At 40.0% G+C, this 16249-nt stretch overlaps 1 protein-coding gene across 1 annotated transcript in view; it reads left to right on the top strand.

Annotated features, from left to right (window-relative positions):
- The window catches only part of LOC139734363 (polycomb protein SCMH1-like), a 39818-nt gene extending 23569 nt beyond the window's left edge, over nt 1-16249 (top strand). Inside the window, exons 6-12 of the mRNA XM_071645155.1 lie at nt 814-1057; nt 4500-4628; nt 7100-7303; nt 8655-8816; nt 9862-10011; nt 10518-10666; nt 16130-16249. Of these exons, the coding sequence (XP_071501256.1) occupies nt 814-1057; nt 4500-4628; nt 7100-7303; nt 8655-8816; nt 9862-10011; nt 10518-10666; nt 16130-16249 (1158 nt within the window). The remainder of the gene's footprint in view (nt 1-813; nt 1058-4499; nt 4629-7099; nt 7304-8654; nt 8817-9861; nt 10012-10517; nt 10667-16129) is intronic.

Here is a 16249-nt window from a genome sequence, read left to right as displayed (position 1 = left end):
TTGCTGATGTTTGGACTAGTCTACTGTACTACCTGGTAGTATTTCACATATGTGTACAGATATTTTTCGAATAAGAGAATCTGCCACAAATTGTGGGGTTGTTCATTTTGCAGTTGACATGCAGCAGACTGCCCAACCCTTCCTCACTACATGCAGAAAGTTTTTCTTTCCTTTCTTCAAGTCCAGTTTTGTCATCAACTCTTTCTGCTACAAAGAGAAAAGAAAGGAAACCATATATTTCCAGCTGTCTTTCATTCGACAAAATGGTTGAAATAATCACCTCACAGTATGCATGTCAACAATGTTTTAATTTGTGCTATAAATGTCACAGGAGAACAATATGAAGCTGTGCAACATCTATATATTGATACATGTGCTGCTGCATCCATTTATAACTGAAGCTATCATGATGAAATAGTGCAAAGACAGCATGAATATGTTTAACAATCAGTCATTCCTGTATCTTAGCCTTGTTGCATTACCATGTATCTGCACCCCCTCCAAATAAAATGAATAGAATAAAATAAAATAAATAAAGTGATTCTGGTCAAAACACAATAACATAATACAGGAACTACTGCATTTGACTGGTTTTTTTTTTAACATTGATATCAACACATTTTCTTATGCCTTATAGGATTAGGTGTTGTTGGATGTTAAATATATTTGCATATACATGTACATGTAGTTGCGTTTATGACCCACTTTAGACTTGTAAAATATTTATGGGAAAATACTTGTTGCAAATACAACAGCTTTATAACCTCACATGCTCTTTCTGTGCCTGTATTCCTTTTCACATGCTGCTCTCAGGAACCACCAGACCCCAAGGGCAACGAGTTCAAGCCGGGCATGAAGCTGGAGGCAGTGGACCGCAAGAACCCGCATCTCATCTGCCCGGCGACAGTGGGCCAGGTCAAGGACAACATGATCTTCGTCCAGTTCGATGGCTGGCGAGGCGCCTTCGACTACTGGTGCGAGTTCAACTCCCGCGACATCTTCCCCGTCGGTTGGTGCAAGGCCACAGGCCACTATCTTCAGCCGCCTGGCAAGACGGGTAATTTTTGCTTACATTTTGCTTGACTAACTACAGAGGGAGTAGAGAGTGAGCAGTTGCAGTGCTGGTTGGAAGAAATATATCCAGTGACTGGGGTAATAATTATATGATATTGACTGGCCTCGAGGGAGATACCAGAAAATATTCTTTCAGTGCTGGCAATATTTATCTGGTATCTCCCTCAAGGCCAGTCAATATCATAATTATTACCTATCCCCTAGGTAAATTAAGAAAATATGTGGAGACGGCTATACACTATAATGTAGATCAAGCCACATTTGACCACCTGTAGATCATCAACATGTCGAATAATTGAAAAATTGTTCATCAATGTATATCATTCAACTCCAACTTCAAAGATACATATGTAGTTGTAACAGGCGAACTTCAAACATCTGAACGCTTTTACACTTTATTTTTACTTCTGTTTAAATTTGGAGAGTTGTAAAACTGATGGTCACTGTGCAATTATTGAGCACAAATGGACTAGTCATTGTTTGACACGTAGTGCTGCTGTAAGTGGTCGACCTTGTATGAGTTGATTTATCAGCGTTCTTCTGCGTTGCGTGTAACTGACACCCAGCGACGTCCTGGAATGTTTTCTTTTCGTGGTCGATCGGAATGTTTACATTTAAAGCAGGGAGGTGGGGATAGAGATTCCACTCTTTCTCTTCCCACCTCCCTGTGTAAAGTGAATGGCGAAAACCGGAAGATTGCACTGTTTGCACACATTGTTTTGTGTACGGTACGGTGTGTGTAACCGACACGCAGCGACGTGGCGAAACGAATATTGACTGCTGACCTTTGACCCTGCAAAATAACAACTGCTGACCTTTAACCCTGCAAAATAACCACTGCAATTGCCTCGCAAAACTACCTCGTATAGGTAATAATAGTCTGTATAGTGCATGGAAATCCTTAGATAGCAACCATCTGTTATTATTATAATTAGATGTCTTTATAGGGATGGTATAGTTTTGGTTGATGGGGCTTCAGGTTTCAAACTTTTTTCTTTGTGAGATCATGAGAAAACCTCTTTTTATGCCTCCGCCACGAAGTGGTGCCGGAGACATTATGTTTTCGGGTTGTCCGTCCGTCCGTCCGTTCGTCCGTCCGTCCGTCCGTCCATCCGTATGTGAATGTCCGTACATCCGTCCGTCCGTCCGTCCGCTTTCGTTTACACGATAACTTGAATGATATTTACTGGAATTTTACCAAACTTGGTCCAAGTATGAAGTATGATGGGGCAATTATTTTATTAGATTTTGGGTGAAATCGGCTAAAGGTCAAAGGTCAAAGGTCAAGGTCAAATCATGAAATTGTATCCGTTTACGCGATAACTCAAGACTGGATCGAGCAAATTTCACCAAACTTTGTTGGAGGATAATGTATGATGGGACAATTACTTGAATAGTTTTTCAGTGAAATCGGACGGAGGTCAAAGGTCAAAGATCAAGGTCAAATCCTAAAATTTATCTGTTTACGTGATAACTCAAAACTGGATGAAGCAGCTTTCACCAAACTTGGTCCAAGGATGATGTATGATGGGACAATTAGTTGAGTAGATTTTAGTGATATTGGCAAAAGGTCAAAGGTCAAAAGGTCAAGGTCAAATGCTACAAATGTTGCAATTTCCACCATATCTATGCAATGCCCGAAGGTATTTTCTTGAAACTTGGTGTGGACATGTACTACTGCGTAAAGATTCTCCAGAGAGTTTCATGTCATAAGGTCAAAGGTCAAAAGGTCAAAGGTTAGGTGAAAATTTTGCAATATCACTTCTCGCAAATGGTTCAATGTATCTTCGTGGAACTTGGTACATATGCATGTACTGATGTTCAGGGATTATCTAGGGAATTTAGGGGTCATGGGTCAGTAGTCAGGGGTCAAAGGTCAAGGTCAACTCCTCAAAATGTTACTATTTTCCTCATATACTAGTATATGCAATGTTTGCATTATTAGTTTCAAAACTTAATACATGCATTACCTAATGGAGATTCTCTGGGAAATTTCTAGCCAGAAGGTCAAAGGTTAAAGGTTAAGGGTCAAAGGCCAGGTTTCAATGCCCCCCCCCCAAAAAAAAAAAAAAAAAAAAAAATCTATTTTGTACCGTCATTACACTCTTTCTTCATAACTTGGAAATTACCCAATGCATAAACTTATAAAAAGGTCCATCAGAATTCAAGTAAAAATTCTCAATTCCCCAAATAGTGTACCTACACTCTTAGAAAATTATAGCAAACCCAGTTCAAGACATTTCTGACAAACCTGCCATTTCAGTATTTTGCCAGTTATGTGAAACTGTCATGGATCACACATTGTGAAGACATTGTACTATATGCCTATTGGGAGAATCATGCATTATGGCGGAGGCATCAGTCGCCATAGCGACATTTCTAGTTGAAATATGAAAGAGCATATAATTCAAAAGAGGAATTCAGTGTTTGTTTGATGAAAATTGGTTTTGAAATGGCGGAGATATCCAAAACAGAGCAATCCTAATAAAAGGTGGGACCCACCTTTTATGAGGATCGCTTTGTTCTACTTTGTTTTTGGATATTTCAGCCATTTCAAAACCAATTTTCATCTAATAAACTTTCAATTCCTCAAAGAATGGTATGCTCTGTATCATTTCATAGTGGTTTCTTGGTAAAAAGTTAAAAGCCCAATCCTCATCTCCATCCCTTTAAGTTTCACTCTGGAGGGAGTAGAGAGTGAGCAGATTCAGTGCTGGTTGGAAATAATGTATCCAGTGACCAGGGTAATAATAGTCTGTAAAGTGCATTGAAATTGTTTCATTGGCAAGTCTGAAATGCATCATATAAAAACCATCTCTTATCATTGTAATCAGATGTCTTTATATTCAAGCATTTATTTGTACTCTTTGTTTTACATTGTTTCCAAGTCTTCACTTTTCTATTACTTGTATTACTCTGTTTTGTCTGAAATAAACCTTTGCTGTTGTATACTCACATGAGAGTAACACATATCAACACACACTCATATAAGAATGCAACTTCAAATTAGAAACACACGTAAACACAATCTGGCTGAGTAGTTTTTCTATGATCTTCTTGTGAGCCACAAAGGCAACAAATCAATGTAATGTTTGATTACCGGTACTAATTTCTCAGATAACTTCAAGATTTTTTTTTTTTTTGTTCCACCATACATATATATGGAGTCCATGTAAGTTTTGAAGTCTTGTATGTCATACTGTTCAAACTATTCAAATTTCAAGGCATTTTCTATCTCTTTTCCCTCGTCTTTGTTTTTGTGATGGTTTGGTTATATTGGCCTTACTTCACTCTGCATCTTTGAAAACTATTTTTGTGTCTATCAGTAAATGAAGAATTGTCATTTTATGGACGAGCAAGAGGTGCAGTCAAAATTGAATGAAATGACATTTCAAGAAAGGAAACTTCACCTTTATCGTTGCTAGGCGTGTCCACCAAAGTGAGACGGGCGAGCAGCTCCTCCACCTCCTCCTCCCAGATGTCGCCGGGGAGCACGCCCTCCACCAAGGTGGAGCCGGATACCAGCAGTTTGCCATCAGTGGTAGAACCTGTCGGTGAGTGCAGTGGGTGGATGCAGGCTGGAGGCTCACGAACTTGTGCACGTGTGCATTAGAAAAGAGTAGGAAAAGTTGGAAAGAAGTCGCTCTTGTGCAAGTCTTGTTGGTTGCTGGTGATTATGTGTGCACTATTCGAAAAAGAGCACACACACACAAAAAGAAAAATTGGAAAGGAGCTGCTGTTGTGCAAGTCTTTTTTAGGTTGCTGGTGATTTTGTGATATTGATGCTTCATCTTGTTCCCTCCAGGAGGTCTTGTTTTTGGTAAAATAATTCAATACTGTTTCATGTATTTGTAACTTTTGCCCCTGGCAAAAAGAAACAAAAACAAAAACAAAAACGACCCAAAACAAAGGCATTTCTGGAAAAAAATAACAACAACAATGCAACAATAATCCTGGAAACAGACGATGTTACTGAAGTGCTGCAGATTGAACTAGACCAGCATTGAATAGATAGCAGCTAATGAAATTGAACTGCCTTATTGATTGTGGATGAGCCAGGAGTTGTTCATGAGATATATCAAGATTTCATTTATCAATGTATCATGAGATGTTTAAAAAGTCCTTTCTGTTTGATGCCGTAAAAGAAAACTTTCTATTTGTGACTTGTACTTGCTTTGTGTTAAACCAATCAATGAATGTTAACCCTAACCAGGCCGGGCTTTTTGGGGTGTTCTGTGGCCGGGGGAGGGTTGATTCAACCCCCCCCCCCCCCCCCCCCCCCCCCCCGAGATCTCGGTCGTTGATCGCGCAATCGCCATGAAAATTGGCACATGCATTACCTGTGGCGTAATCTACCAAACTATAGAATAAGAAATGGAAGTTTTCATTATGTTAATTATGCTAATATATGCATAAAATCATACAATTTGCTCTAAATCAGAAAGTAAAGTTCCTAGAATCCTAATTTTTGGTGATAACATTCTTTGTAGCATTCCTAACAATGTACTTGAAAAAAAATATGGCATCAAAATTAATTTCTTATGTATTTTATTGTTTTATGAATTTCTTATATATTTCCTTGTTTTACGCCCTTTTGTTTTACCTTTTTTTTTCCGCAAAATTTATGACAGAACCTATTTCAAGCATAATCATGCTGAAATTAATTGATTTTAGCCTATGAAAGTGAAAATAATCATATCTTTATGAATAAGGTGAGAAAACTCCATTTGCATAGTCTTTATACACAAAATCACGTTTTTTAGCCATTTTCGGTCTGACAGGCATATATAAAAGGACGTGCAGTGTCGTAATGGTATGCGCGATTTTCACAAAAATGGTGTCAAAAGTTGCGCAAGACTTGAAAGTAATAAGGGAGCGAATGGCGCGGTAAAAAAATTTCGCGCGGCAGAAAAGTTTCGAAAAATGTTGAGGGGGGGCAGCCCTTTTAGGGTAAAAGGAAGAACGCTGAGCCCAGTTTACATGTAAGTGATGTTAGTGCCTAAAGCAATCATTAAATACATGTTAGAACAACCTGGGCAATTATGAGTGACATGATTGCCCTCTCTTTTAGTATCTTTGTTTTTGGTCTATTTTTATACCCCCGCCAAACGAAGTTTGAAGAGGGTATATAAGAATCAGCGGACGGTCGGGCGGTCGGGCGGTCGGTCCGTTGCAAATCTTGCGTCGCGAACTACTTCCTCAGTTTTCAACCGATTCCCATAAAACTTGGCACAGATGTGTGCCTTGGGTTGTAGATGTGCAAGACGTATTTTTTGACAGTACCCAACAGTACGTTGCCATGGTAACGGCATATTATGGGCAAAAATGGGTACAAATCTTGCATTGCGAACTCCTCCCTCAGTTTTTGATCAATTTTTATGAAATTAGGAACAGATGTTCATCTGAATATGTTAATGTGCAAGACACATATTTCCGCAGTGGCAAAAAGTGCGTTGCCATGGTAACGGCATGTTATTGGTAAAATATAGGGCAAAATGCTTCATGGCAAAACTGCTTCATCAGTGTTCTTCCAATTCTCATGGAATTCATATTGAATGTTTGTCTTAGGATATAGGTCAGCATGACACATTTCTTGACAGTGACAAAAAGTATGTTGCCATGGTAACAGCTCACATATTATGAGCCAAAATGATGGAAAATTTTGTGTTGCAAACTACTTCCTCAGTTTTTGCCCAATTTCCATGAAACTTGGTACAGATGTGTGCCTTTGGTTGTAGATGTGCAAGACGCATTTTTCGACAGTACCCGAAAGTATGTTGCCATGGTAACGGCATATTAATGGCAGAAGATCAAGGAAAGATCTTGCGGATTTAACTACTTCCTCAGTTTTTTGACCAAAGCTTATGAAATGTTGTTTGGCGGGGGTGTAACCAGTCGCTGTAGCGACATTTTTTTATCTGTGCATCGACATGTGAAGAATATCCCTGGCTGAAGCTTTTACAATACTGAAATAAAATTAATAATGAATGAACGAATAAATGAGTACCCTCTCTCTCCATGCCAGTGCTGGTGCACCTGAACAGCTCGTGTGTCAGTGGGCCGTACCTCAGCCCCCACAAGCTATGGCAGATGCCCATCCAGGTGGGGCCCACCAGTGTCAGCTCAGCCCTGAGGGAGATCCTGCAGCTGTGCGTGGACTGCGCCGTCCAGCAGCGGCTGGTGCTCACCTTTCTGGAGCAGGCGGACGACGGCAATGTCACCATCAATGGTCAGTCTGGGGGAGTTTGTGCCATTTACATTGAGAGAGTCTGGCAAACCTGGTTTTCGGCTAATGAGCTGAGATTGGTCGATAGCTGGTCCCATGATCACCAGGCGCCATGTTGTTGCCCAACGCCGCGCATGACCAATGCTTACTGGCAGTGGCAAATGTTAACCCTTCAAGTACGGACTGATTTTGTTACAACATGCATTTCCCATAGACACTTACCCGTGTATTCTCGGGACCCGTCTTCAAAGGGTTAACAAACAAAAGCACTGCATGTAATATTTTTTAACTAATTGGCTTGAATTCACTCTGCACCGGACAAGGTCAACTGTAGTTGGTAATGACATTGCGCCTATTGTTGTTGCGGGAGGCCAGACTGTCTATACAGCTGTATGGCACTTGTGGGAGTCAGTGCCGTATATAAAGAGAGTCTGGCCAACTCCATTTTTGGCTTATGAGTTTTGAGGCCTGTGATTGGTCAAAAGTGGTCCCGTGATCTTTGTGGAGCCATGTCGTTACCAAAGTGCGCTCATACGCAGTGCCCATTGTTCACTACCCCTAATTTGGTAGGTTTTTATCATTACGTCTGAGCGTACACGCTAACCCTGAATGCGTAATACGCTGGGCAATGACGTGGCGTCCAATTTACGAGTTTTAGCCAGACTCTCTTTATATATGGCACTGGTGGGAGTTTTCAGGGGGTGCCCTCTGTTGGTGGAGTTTTGCCAGTTGGGATTTCTCACCAGGCAGAAAAGTCATTCATATTATTAGACAGGTTGCCAAGTGATGTACCAATGTACTGCAAACAGCAGTACACACCAACAACAACAATGACCAGAAAAGAAAATGAAAAAAAGAGGGATTACTTATGCCACATAGAGTTGTTTTTCAAAACAAATGAAGACAGCATACCTTGTAGGGCCTGTGTGAAAACTTGTATGTGGACTGTACATCATTGTACAGGTGTAATCTAAAATGGGCTTTCTTGTTTGAGCATGTATGTGGTATTGGTATGAGTGGTACATTTTGCTGTCCAAAGACTAATGTGTTTTGGCCATAAAATGCGATGACCGCATTACTACATAGGGCACAGACGGCCAAAGAACCAGCCCCCCCCCCCCCCCCCCCCCCCCCGAGAAAGTTCCATGCATGTGAAAATTTCTGGTTTAACAGTACTCGCATCCTCGTGTTCCTTGCAAAATAAGTGTTTGTAATGTGTGTGTATTATCAAAATTATACTTATATAGTTGCATTGTCTGCCTAAATCAGTTTTGTTGCATATTCATGAGATTCAAATTGTATTCCTGCATATTCATAACAACTTTATTTGCATGTTGGTGTTTCTGTGTTGCAGCCACGTACAGTGGAGAGACACACTCAGCCACCATCCAGGCTCCGGACACCACCTCTGATTTCTGGGCCATGCTGGACAGGCTGTGTGAAAACCTCCTGTGCTGTGAGAATTTCTTCAGCGACAAGTCACTACAAGGGCCGTGCCCAAAATGTGCAAAGCAAGGTAACCTGCTAGGGATTTTTTGTTTGTTTCCTTTTTCTCCTGGTCAAAATAAGGCATACAGTCGTCACCACATAATGGGGAAGACTCAAGACTGAGAACTTTGGCTGTGATTCATTATGAAAAGGGAGCTAACCTTGGGCTGTTTGTCCGCCTCTCACATCTCTCTTCACAACAAAGTAGATGTACAGTGGCCGCCGCATAAGTAGGATGACTCGAGACTGAGATCTTTGTTCTGGCATTTTGTCAGTTTCTTTCACCGACCTGTGCAAACTAGGCATACGCTTGCCACCACATAATCAGGATGATTAGAGACCAAGAAATTTGCTCTGATTCAGTGAACAAAGAGAGCTAACCTCCGAGGCATTTGATGAGCAGTTGATAACATTAAGGTTTATCATGAAGTGCTCAAACCTGATGTGCCTAGTTTGTTACTGTGTGATTGTCATTTATTACTGTACATTATAAAAGCAATATGTTTGAAAATTTCACCTTGCAATGCACAGACCTCTCAACCATTTTGAATGTGGGGGAAAGAATCTGAATTTTCACTATCTCCAACTCTTGTTTCAATAGGAGTTTTTCCTCTTTTTCTTGATCATTTTACTACACTCCTATGGGAACTACTCTTTCTTTTCTACTTTTGAGTCATATCATCACTATTTTTCCGTCAGAAAGACTGGGAGGTCTGAATGCATGGTGTGGTTAATTATGACAAACAAACTTTGCCTATACTTCTCAATTTTAACTGTTTTCATTTTGATTTAAATACTAAACAAGCTGTTATTTTTGTGAATTTTGCGAATCACAGATGATTGTGAATTTAACAACACGCGAAAATGTCACCATGCCCTGAGGTGATAGTGTGCTTATGAAGGTCTCTGTGTCAATTTGCGAAAACAACATCTAGAGAAATGTCCGTAACCTCATTTGCTAAAATATCTGTATGCTAAAATAACAGCATATGCAGTATTTCATTGCTAACTGCATAGCTAGTTGCAGTGTATACCTGTTGATTTGATTGTGATTCTCCCCATCCCTTCCCCAGCAACTGATGACAGGGGACCCTTGAGTCCTGCCGCCAGTGGCCTGAGATCACCGGGAGTGCTCAAGAGAAGCGTCTCAGATGCCTCCACAAGCTCAGATAAAGATAGCAGGCCGTCGTCGCACAAGATTCAGAGACGGATAACGACAGAGGGTGAGGTGGCAAGGAAAAATTTTAGGCAGGGGAAGAAATCGGAGGCCAACAGTATACGTTTCTTGTTTTGCTTTGTTTTTGTTTTTTTAGTGGTGGTTGGCACTTTGTGATGGAAATTGTAGACTTTGTGTGATAAGAAATCATTGGTACTGGTATGTGCAACCTCTGTCCCGTACAATGGCAATTGTAGCACAACGAGAATTAGGTGCGAAGGATTAATATTTTCCTTCTTGATTTCACACACACACACACACACACACAAAAAGGACTGTAGAGAAGATTTGTTTGCTGGTCAATGGGAAACGTGAGGTGATAGCACCATTAGCTGATGTTAATTGAGTATGTGGCTGCAAGTGATTTTACTGTTGTGTGAAGTTATATGAAACATATAAAAACTGTAAATCTGATTCTGATAAAAATTTCTATGTGAATTTGAGGTAGTCTTGCGTTTCAAATCATGAAAGATAAAGAATTGTTTATTTTCTTTCTGGACATTCCGTGAGCAGCTGCCAGTTCCACCACAGAGAGTAGGATAGAGCCCCGCCCGCACCCTGCCACCGGTCATCCCAACAGCTGGTCCATAGAGGAGGTTATCCGGGTAGTGGTGGACACTGACTCCAGCATGGCCACTCATGCTGACCTCTTCCGAAAGCACGTGAGTGCCTTCTGTGTGTCCCGTAACCCCCTCAAGTCCCCAGAAACCACACTTTTGTGATTTGTTGCTGTAAAAATGTGTATCGTTCCGTATCAGGACAGTTACTATTGACATGAAGAGGAGCAGAAGGAGGAAGAGAAGGAGGATTTTCACTTATTCCTTTAAAGGGTGTGTACAGTTCTGGTTGAGGTGAGGATTTAGCTTTTAACGTTTTGCAAGATATTCAGAAACCACTCTATGAGATGGCAAAGAGCATGCAATTCTAAGGGGTATCAAAAGTTTATTTGATGAAAATCGGTTTTGAAATGGCTGAGATATCCAAAAACAAGGTGAAACAAAGAGATCCTTATAAAAGGCGTGGCCTGTCGCCTTTTATTATTATCAATTTTTTTTGGATATCTCGGCCATTTGAAAACCAATTTTCATCAAATAAACATTGAATCCTTCTTAGAATTACATGCTCTTTCATATTTCATAATAGGTTTCTCATTATCTCACTTAGGAATGTTCAAAACATGAATCCCCACCTCAACCAGTTACTGTAGAGTCCCTTTAAAACAGAACTTGACAGGTCCTACATAAGATCATGTGGGATCTCAGAATCTCGTAGAGATCAGGTTGATTGTGATGAAGGAAGTCATAATCAGTTTTCCAACAATGATGCTGCTGATGATGGTGGTGATATTGGAAGTGATGGTAGAGATGATGATAGTGGAGATACTTAGATGTAGTCCTGCTCTGTTTGTAGTGGTGGTTATGATGATGATAGCAGTGGTAATAAAGATGATGACGATGATGACGATGATGACGATGATGACGATGATGACGATGATGATGATGATGGAGATAATGATGATGATAGTGATGATTGTGGTTAAAATTATGATTCAGGTTCTTGCAATTGATATTTCAACAATGATAATACTTTTGATTACAATAGTGTTGATTGTGGTTGTTATGATGATAATGATAATGAAGATAATCATACTGGTGATGATTAATTATGATGATGAAGATTAATGTATGGGTGGTGATGAAGACGGTGGTATTGATGGTGAATAGAGTTCGGGTAATGCACATGTACTAAAGTACACAAGTTGTATCCAAGAGCAAAGCCTTGTGACAATGAAGTGCAAGTGCCCACCTTTAAGCCTTCATGTGACTTGTTCACCAATTGGCACACACGCTGAAGTGCTTTTTTCGCAGATTGGCGTCGATGTCTGGAAATGAATTGTCAGTGAATATAGATTACCTAACCCCCCTAATCTCTGTTGTGCTACCATGGCCTTCCTGTTGGATTAAGGTACATTGCTACACCTGAGTGGGAATGCTTTAATACTAAGCAGCTATGTCAAATTTGGATGAATTACTGAATGCAGATATTAAATGCCAGGGCACGTAAAAGGTTAAAGGGATCGTATAGTTTTGGTTGAGACCTTATTTCAGGTTTCTAAAATTTTTTTGGTGAGATAATGAGAAACCTCTTATGAAATATGAAAGAGCATGTAATTCTGTGAGGAATTCAACGTTTATTTGATGAAAAATTGGTTTTGAAATGGCTGAGATATCCAAAAAAGAGCAATTCTAATAAAGTGTGGGACCCACACTTTATTACGATCGCTTTGTTTTACTTTATTTTTGGATGTTTCAGTCATTCCAAACTCGATTTTCATCAAATAAACTTAGAATTCCTCTTAAAATGGTATGCTCTGTACTATATCATAAGTGTTCTCTTGGTATCTCGCAAAAAGTTAAAAGCCCAATTCTCATCTCCACCAATACTGTACCATCCCTTTAAAGGGCTCATTATTCAGATGACTAGACTGCAGTGCCGCATAATGCGGATCGCAGAATAGGAATCTGCGTATGCTTTACCTGTGATGTAGTAACTATCATAGAGCCAGAGACACTCGACAGTGCATGAGACTGATCTTTATTCTGACAAAGTTTACAACTTTGGCGGACTATGAAGTGTTCTTCAACCTCCACGCTATCTTGCCGGGTTAAAGCTCATTAACTCTGATCAATGGCAGGAATCAATAATGTGAGATGATATCCTCTTGAAATCAAAACATAATATTGTTTACTTTGGAAGAGTAGCCTAAACTTAGTCCACAAACACATGTGAGACTTTGCACTGGGGGTAGACAAGTAAAACCTTGTTTCATTAGTGGCACAAGAATTTTGTTTTTTTTCTTGGGAGAACTATCAATTCGTAATGTGGTTGTACCATGCCATGTTTTTAGTAGTCACGTTGTAATCTGTATGCACTTGAGTCTTTTGATCCTTTTTGTCTTTTCAGTATGTAAGGTAGATTGTGTCTGGTAGTGTTATTTTCCAGCAAAAGTTCATTCACAATGTTTCATTCATACCAAAGTAGATTCAGAGATAATACTCATGACAATAGGGTTTTGCTTCTGAGACCATGTATTTTATGATAGAAATTGATAAAGATTATCAGGAGCAATCTAATTACATTTACACTTGCTGTCCAGTTGGTTAACCGCTTATCACATGACATTTTACTAAAATGTACCATTGCGTGCTTTCACCATTGAGCATGCAAATGCTGTCATGCCGTTTTGGAGAGCATAAGATGAGGTCACACTCATGCATTACTCCCAGCAGAATTTCATCAAACTGGGAGGTTTGCACCATTGCTGTCATCCGCATTTACATAGACGAGGTTCCGATGACGTCATCAAGCCATGCTGAGGGGGCAAAAACTGCGTACGGGGGCCCCATATAGTGTAGGCATGCGCATAAGCATTTCATTCCACATTCCATCGTCGCATGCGATTTTATCAGGCCAGTCAGGCAGGCTTCTATGTGAACATATTCACATACTGCATGCTAAAGCTATTCGCTTTATACACGTGTGATTTGTTTTTTGCCCGTCAGACAACATGTCATTTCACGTCACAGAACCTCATCTACACTGTACAGGCATTGGCTTGGACCACACTGGTCAGTGCGCGTCCAAAGTGTTGTGTGGAACTGATAGTGAAATAAGCTTTACTTTGTGCAGTGGAACAAGATTCCTAATTCAGTACATTGTATAGTGAATGAGCTGTTGTTTTTTGCAAGGTTGTAATTTTCGCAACTTTTGCGAATCACAGTTGGGTCCCAAATTTAACAACACACGGAAATGTCGCCATGCGCAAGGGTAATAGTTCATTTACGATAACGTAAATGTAATTTCGCAAAAATAACATCTCCCAAAAATGTCTGTGACTACCTCATTCACGGAAATATCTGTACGCCAAAATAACAGCTCACACAGTATGTGGAATGTTGTGCAGTGAAAGATCAGATGTTCTATCAAACTTGGCTTTGGTGTTTCTATAGCAGAACGTTGCACCTTCTTTCACCTTTTGCAAAATCCTGTACCATCCTTCTTGTGACCATTTCATTTTTGTTTTACTATTAACCCTTTTTGTGCTGATTGGCACAGAAAACCCCATAGCAGTGTACACATCATCCAAAGTCCCTGGTGCAGAAAGGGTTAAACTAAGTTTCAGAAAATGCTACATGCCACTGTTGGTTTTCTTTTTCTTTCCCTTTATAAATGTGAAGTTACGCAATATGCATATTTTTCCATTCCGTAAAGTGCAGAATATACCATGCACACTGCAATGCTAGAATATTTTATGATGTTGTACTGCCATTATGATAGAAAGGAAAACAAAGGTAATGGAGCCCCCTCCGCTCAGGAGAGTGCAGAATAAACCATGCACACTGCAATGCTAGAATATTTTTATGATGTTGTACTGCCATTATGATAGAAAGGAAAACAAAGGTAATTGAGGCCCCTCTTTTCCGTGCTGATAATCTTTTTTTTCTTTTTTGGTGGGGGGGGGGGGGGGGATAGTTGTTCAGGTTGGCAGTGCCATGATTTTTTTTTTTCCACAGTTTGACTCTCTGCCAATAAGATTAATCTTGTAATCTGAATGTAAACAGTGCCTCAGTTCTGATCACCATATCAGAGAGTGTAATGTCCATCATTTGTCAATACATGCAGTTGCACTTTAATGGATGATGCTATAATTTTATCACTTAATATCCTGTTATTGTCTTTTTTTTTTTCTTTTTTTTGAGGGGGGGGGGGGGAGTGTGGGATGCCTGTTCTGTGTATGGGGGAGGATGTCGGTGATAATAATTATGATGTGAGTGTTTGTTTGTTGGCTGTACTTTGTGATTGTAGGCCAGAGTCGGCAAACCATGAAAGAGAGATACTGTATGGGTTGGTCAAATATTGTTGGGTTCTTGCCTAAATATGACCTCATGATAGCAGACGGCTTGTACTGGTCTTCCATGGGAAGGCATTTCCATGTGAGCAAATTACAATGAAGGAAGCAGTAGGTACTGTAAGGAAGATATTTTCGCGGCATGAAATTTTCATGAATTTGAGCCGACGGCCTTATTAGCGACATGAAATTTTTGCAAATTGTCACTGGCATTCAATGCATATAGTGTAGACAAGAACTTTCATGTGCATTTAATTTCACTAATCTTGGCTCTTGGGAAATTCACAAAATTAAAATGCATATGAATATTCCTCTTTTTACAATACATGACTTAAGGCCTGCGAGTAGTTTTTTGGTGCACGCTGATGGTCTGAAGTAAAAAGACATGGAAGCTGCGAAAAGTGCACAACTATATTTGTATTAAAGCGTACGTGACCGCTCAGCGCAAAAGGTGTCAATGTGTGTGTGTGTGTGTGTGTTTGTGTTAGGGATTTTTGTTCCATGTCTTTTTAATCAGTTGCACAATTTAGATTAGATATGATCTGAATCTGTGAAGGGTGCCGTTTGTTTGGTGTCCTCATCGAACTTTGAGTCAGAGAGATGTGAAGAATCACTTTGCAGAGTGCTGCGCAGAGATATAATGGGAATGCACAACTCTTCATCAGTCTTATCAAAAAGTCTTTCATTGAAGTCGGCACTTCAGTTTCATGTTTTCTACTTTAACTCAAAATTGTGGGTGTGTGGATGCAAGTTCGCTGAAGATTAAGTGTAACTACATGACGAAGTGGAATTGTATAATGCTGAGGGTGGCAAAAATTGTTTGGTGGCAATGTTTGAAATCAAAATATACACTGTACTGTTTTATGGAAAAGAGCTGAATATCAAGCAGTCAACGAAATGTCACACTTGATTACCCAATTGATTTCATATATGTGTATGTCGGTATCTTAAAGTCCTTTGTTGTTCTCAAAAAGTCCAATAGCAGCATTTCCATGGATCAAACACCAACCAGGTCTATTATAAATGATGAAACAAATCAGAGGTTTTACAATAAAATTATTTGCAAAGAGAAAAGTGTAGGTGCTCAATTACAGGCTGGTGTAGAGTGAAACTTTTGAAAAACATGACAAGGCTAAGTTTCATTGCATTACCTTCTTTCTTTCTCTCATCAATCATCAATCATCAATCCCATTTCTTTGTTCATTTCTCGTCCCAGGAAATTGACGGCAACGCATTCCTCCTCCTCAACAGCGACATGATGATGAAGTACATGGGACTGAAGTTGGGCCCCGCCCTGAAGCTCTGCAACATCATCGACAAGCTGAAGAAGAAGTAA

This window comes from Diadema antillarum, unplaced genomic scaffold (genome assembly GCF_040938485.1).
Source record: "Diadema antillarum isolate AM-2024a unplaced genomic scaffold, OU_Dant_1.0 seq00000523_RagTag, whole genome shotgun sequence".
Lineage (NCBI taxonomy): Eukaryota > Metazoa > Echinodermata > Echinoidea > Diadematoida > Diadematidae > Diadema > Diadema antillarum.
Note: the sequence above shows the minus strand (reverse complement) of the source record. Positions and strands in the feature narration are given on the sequence as shown.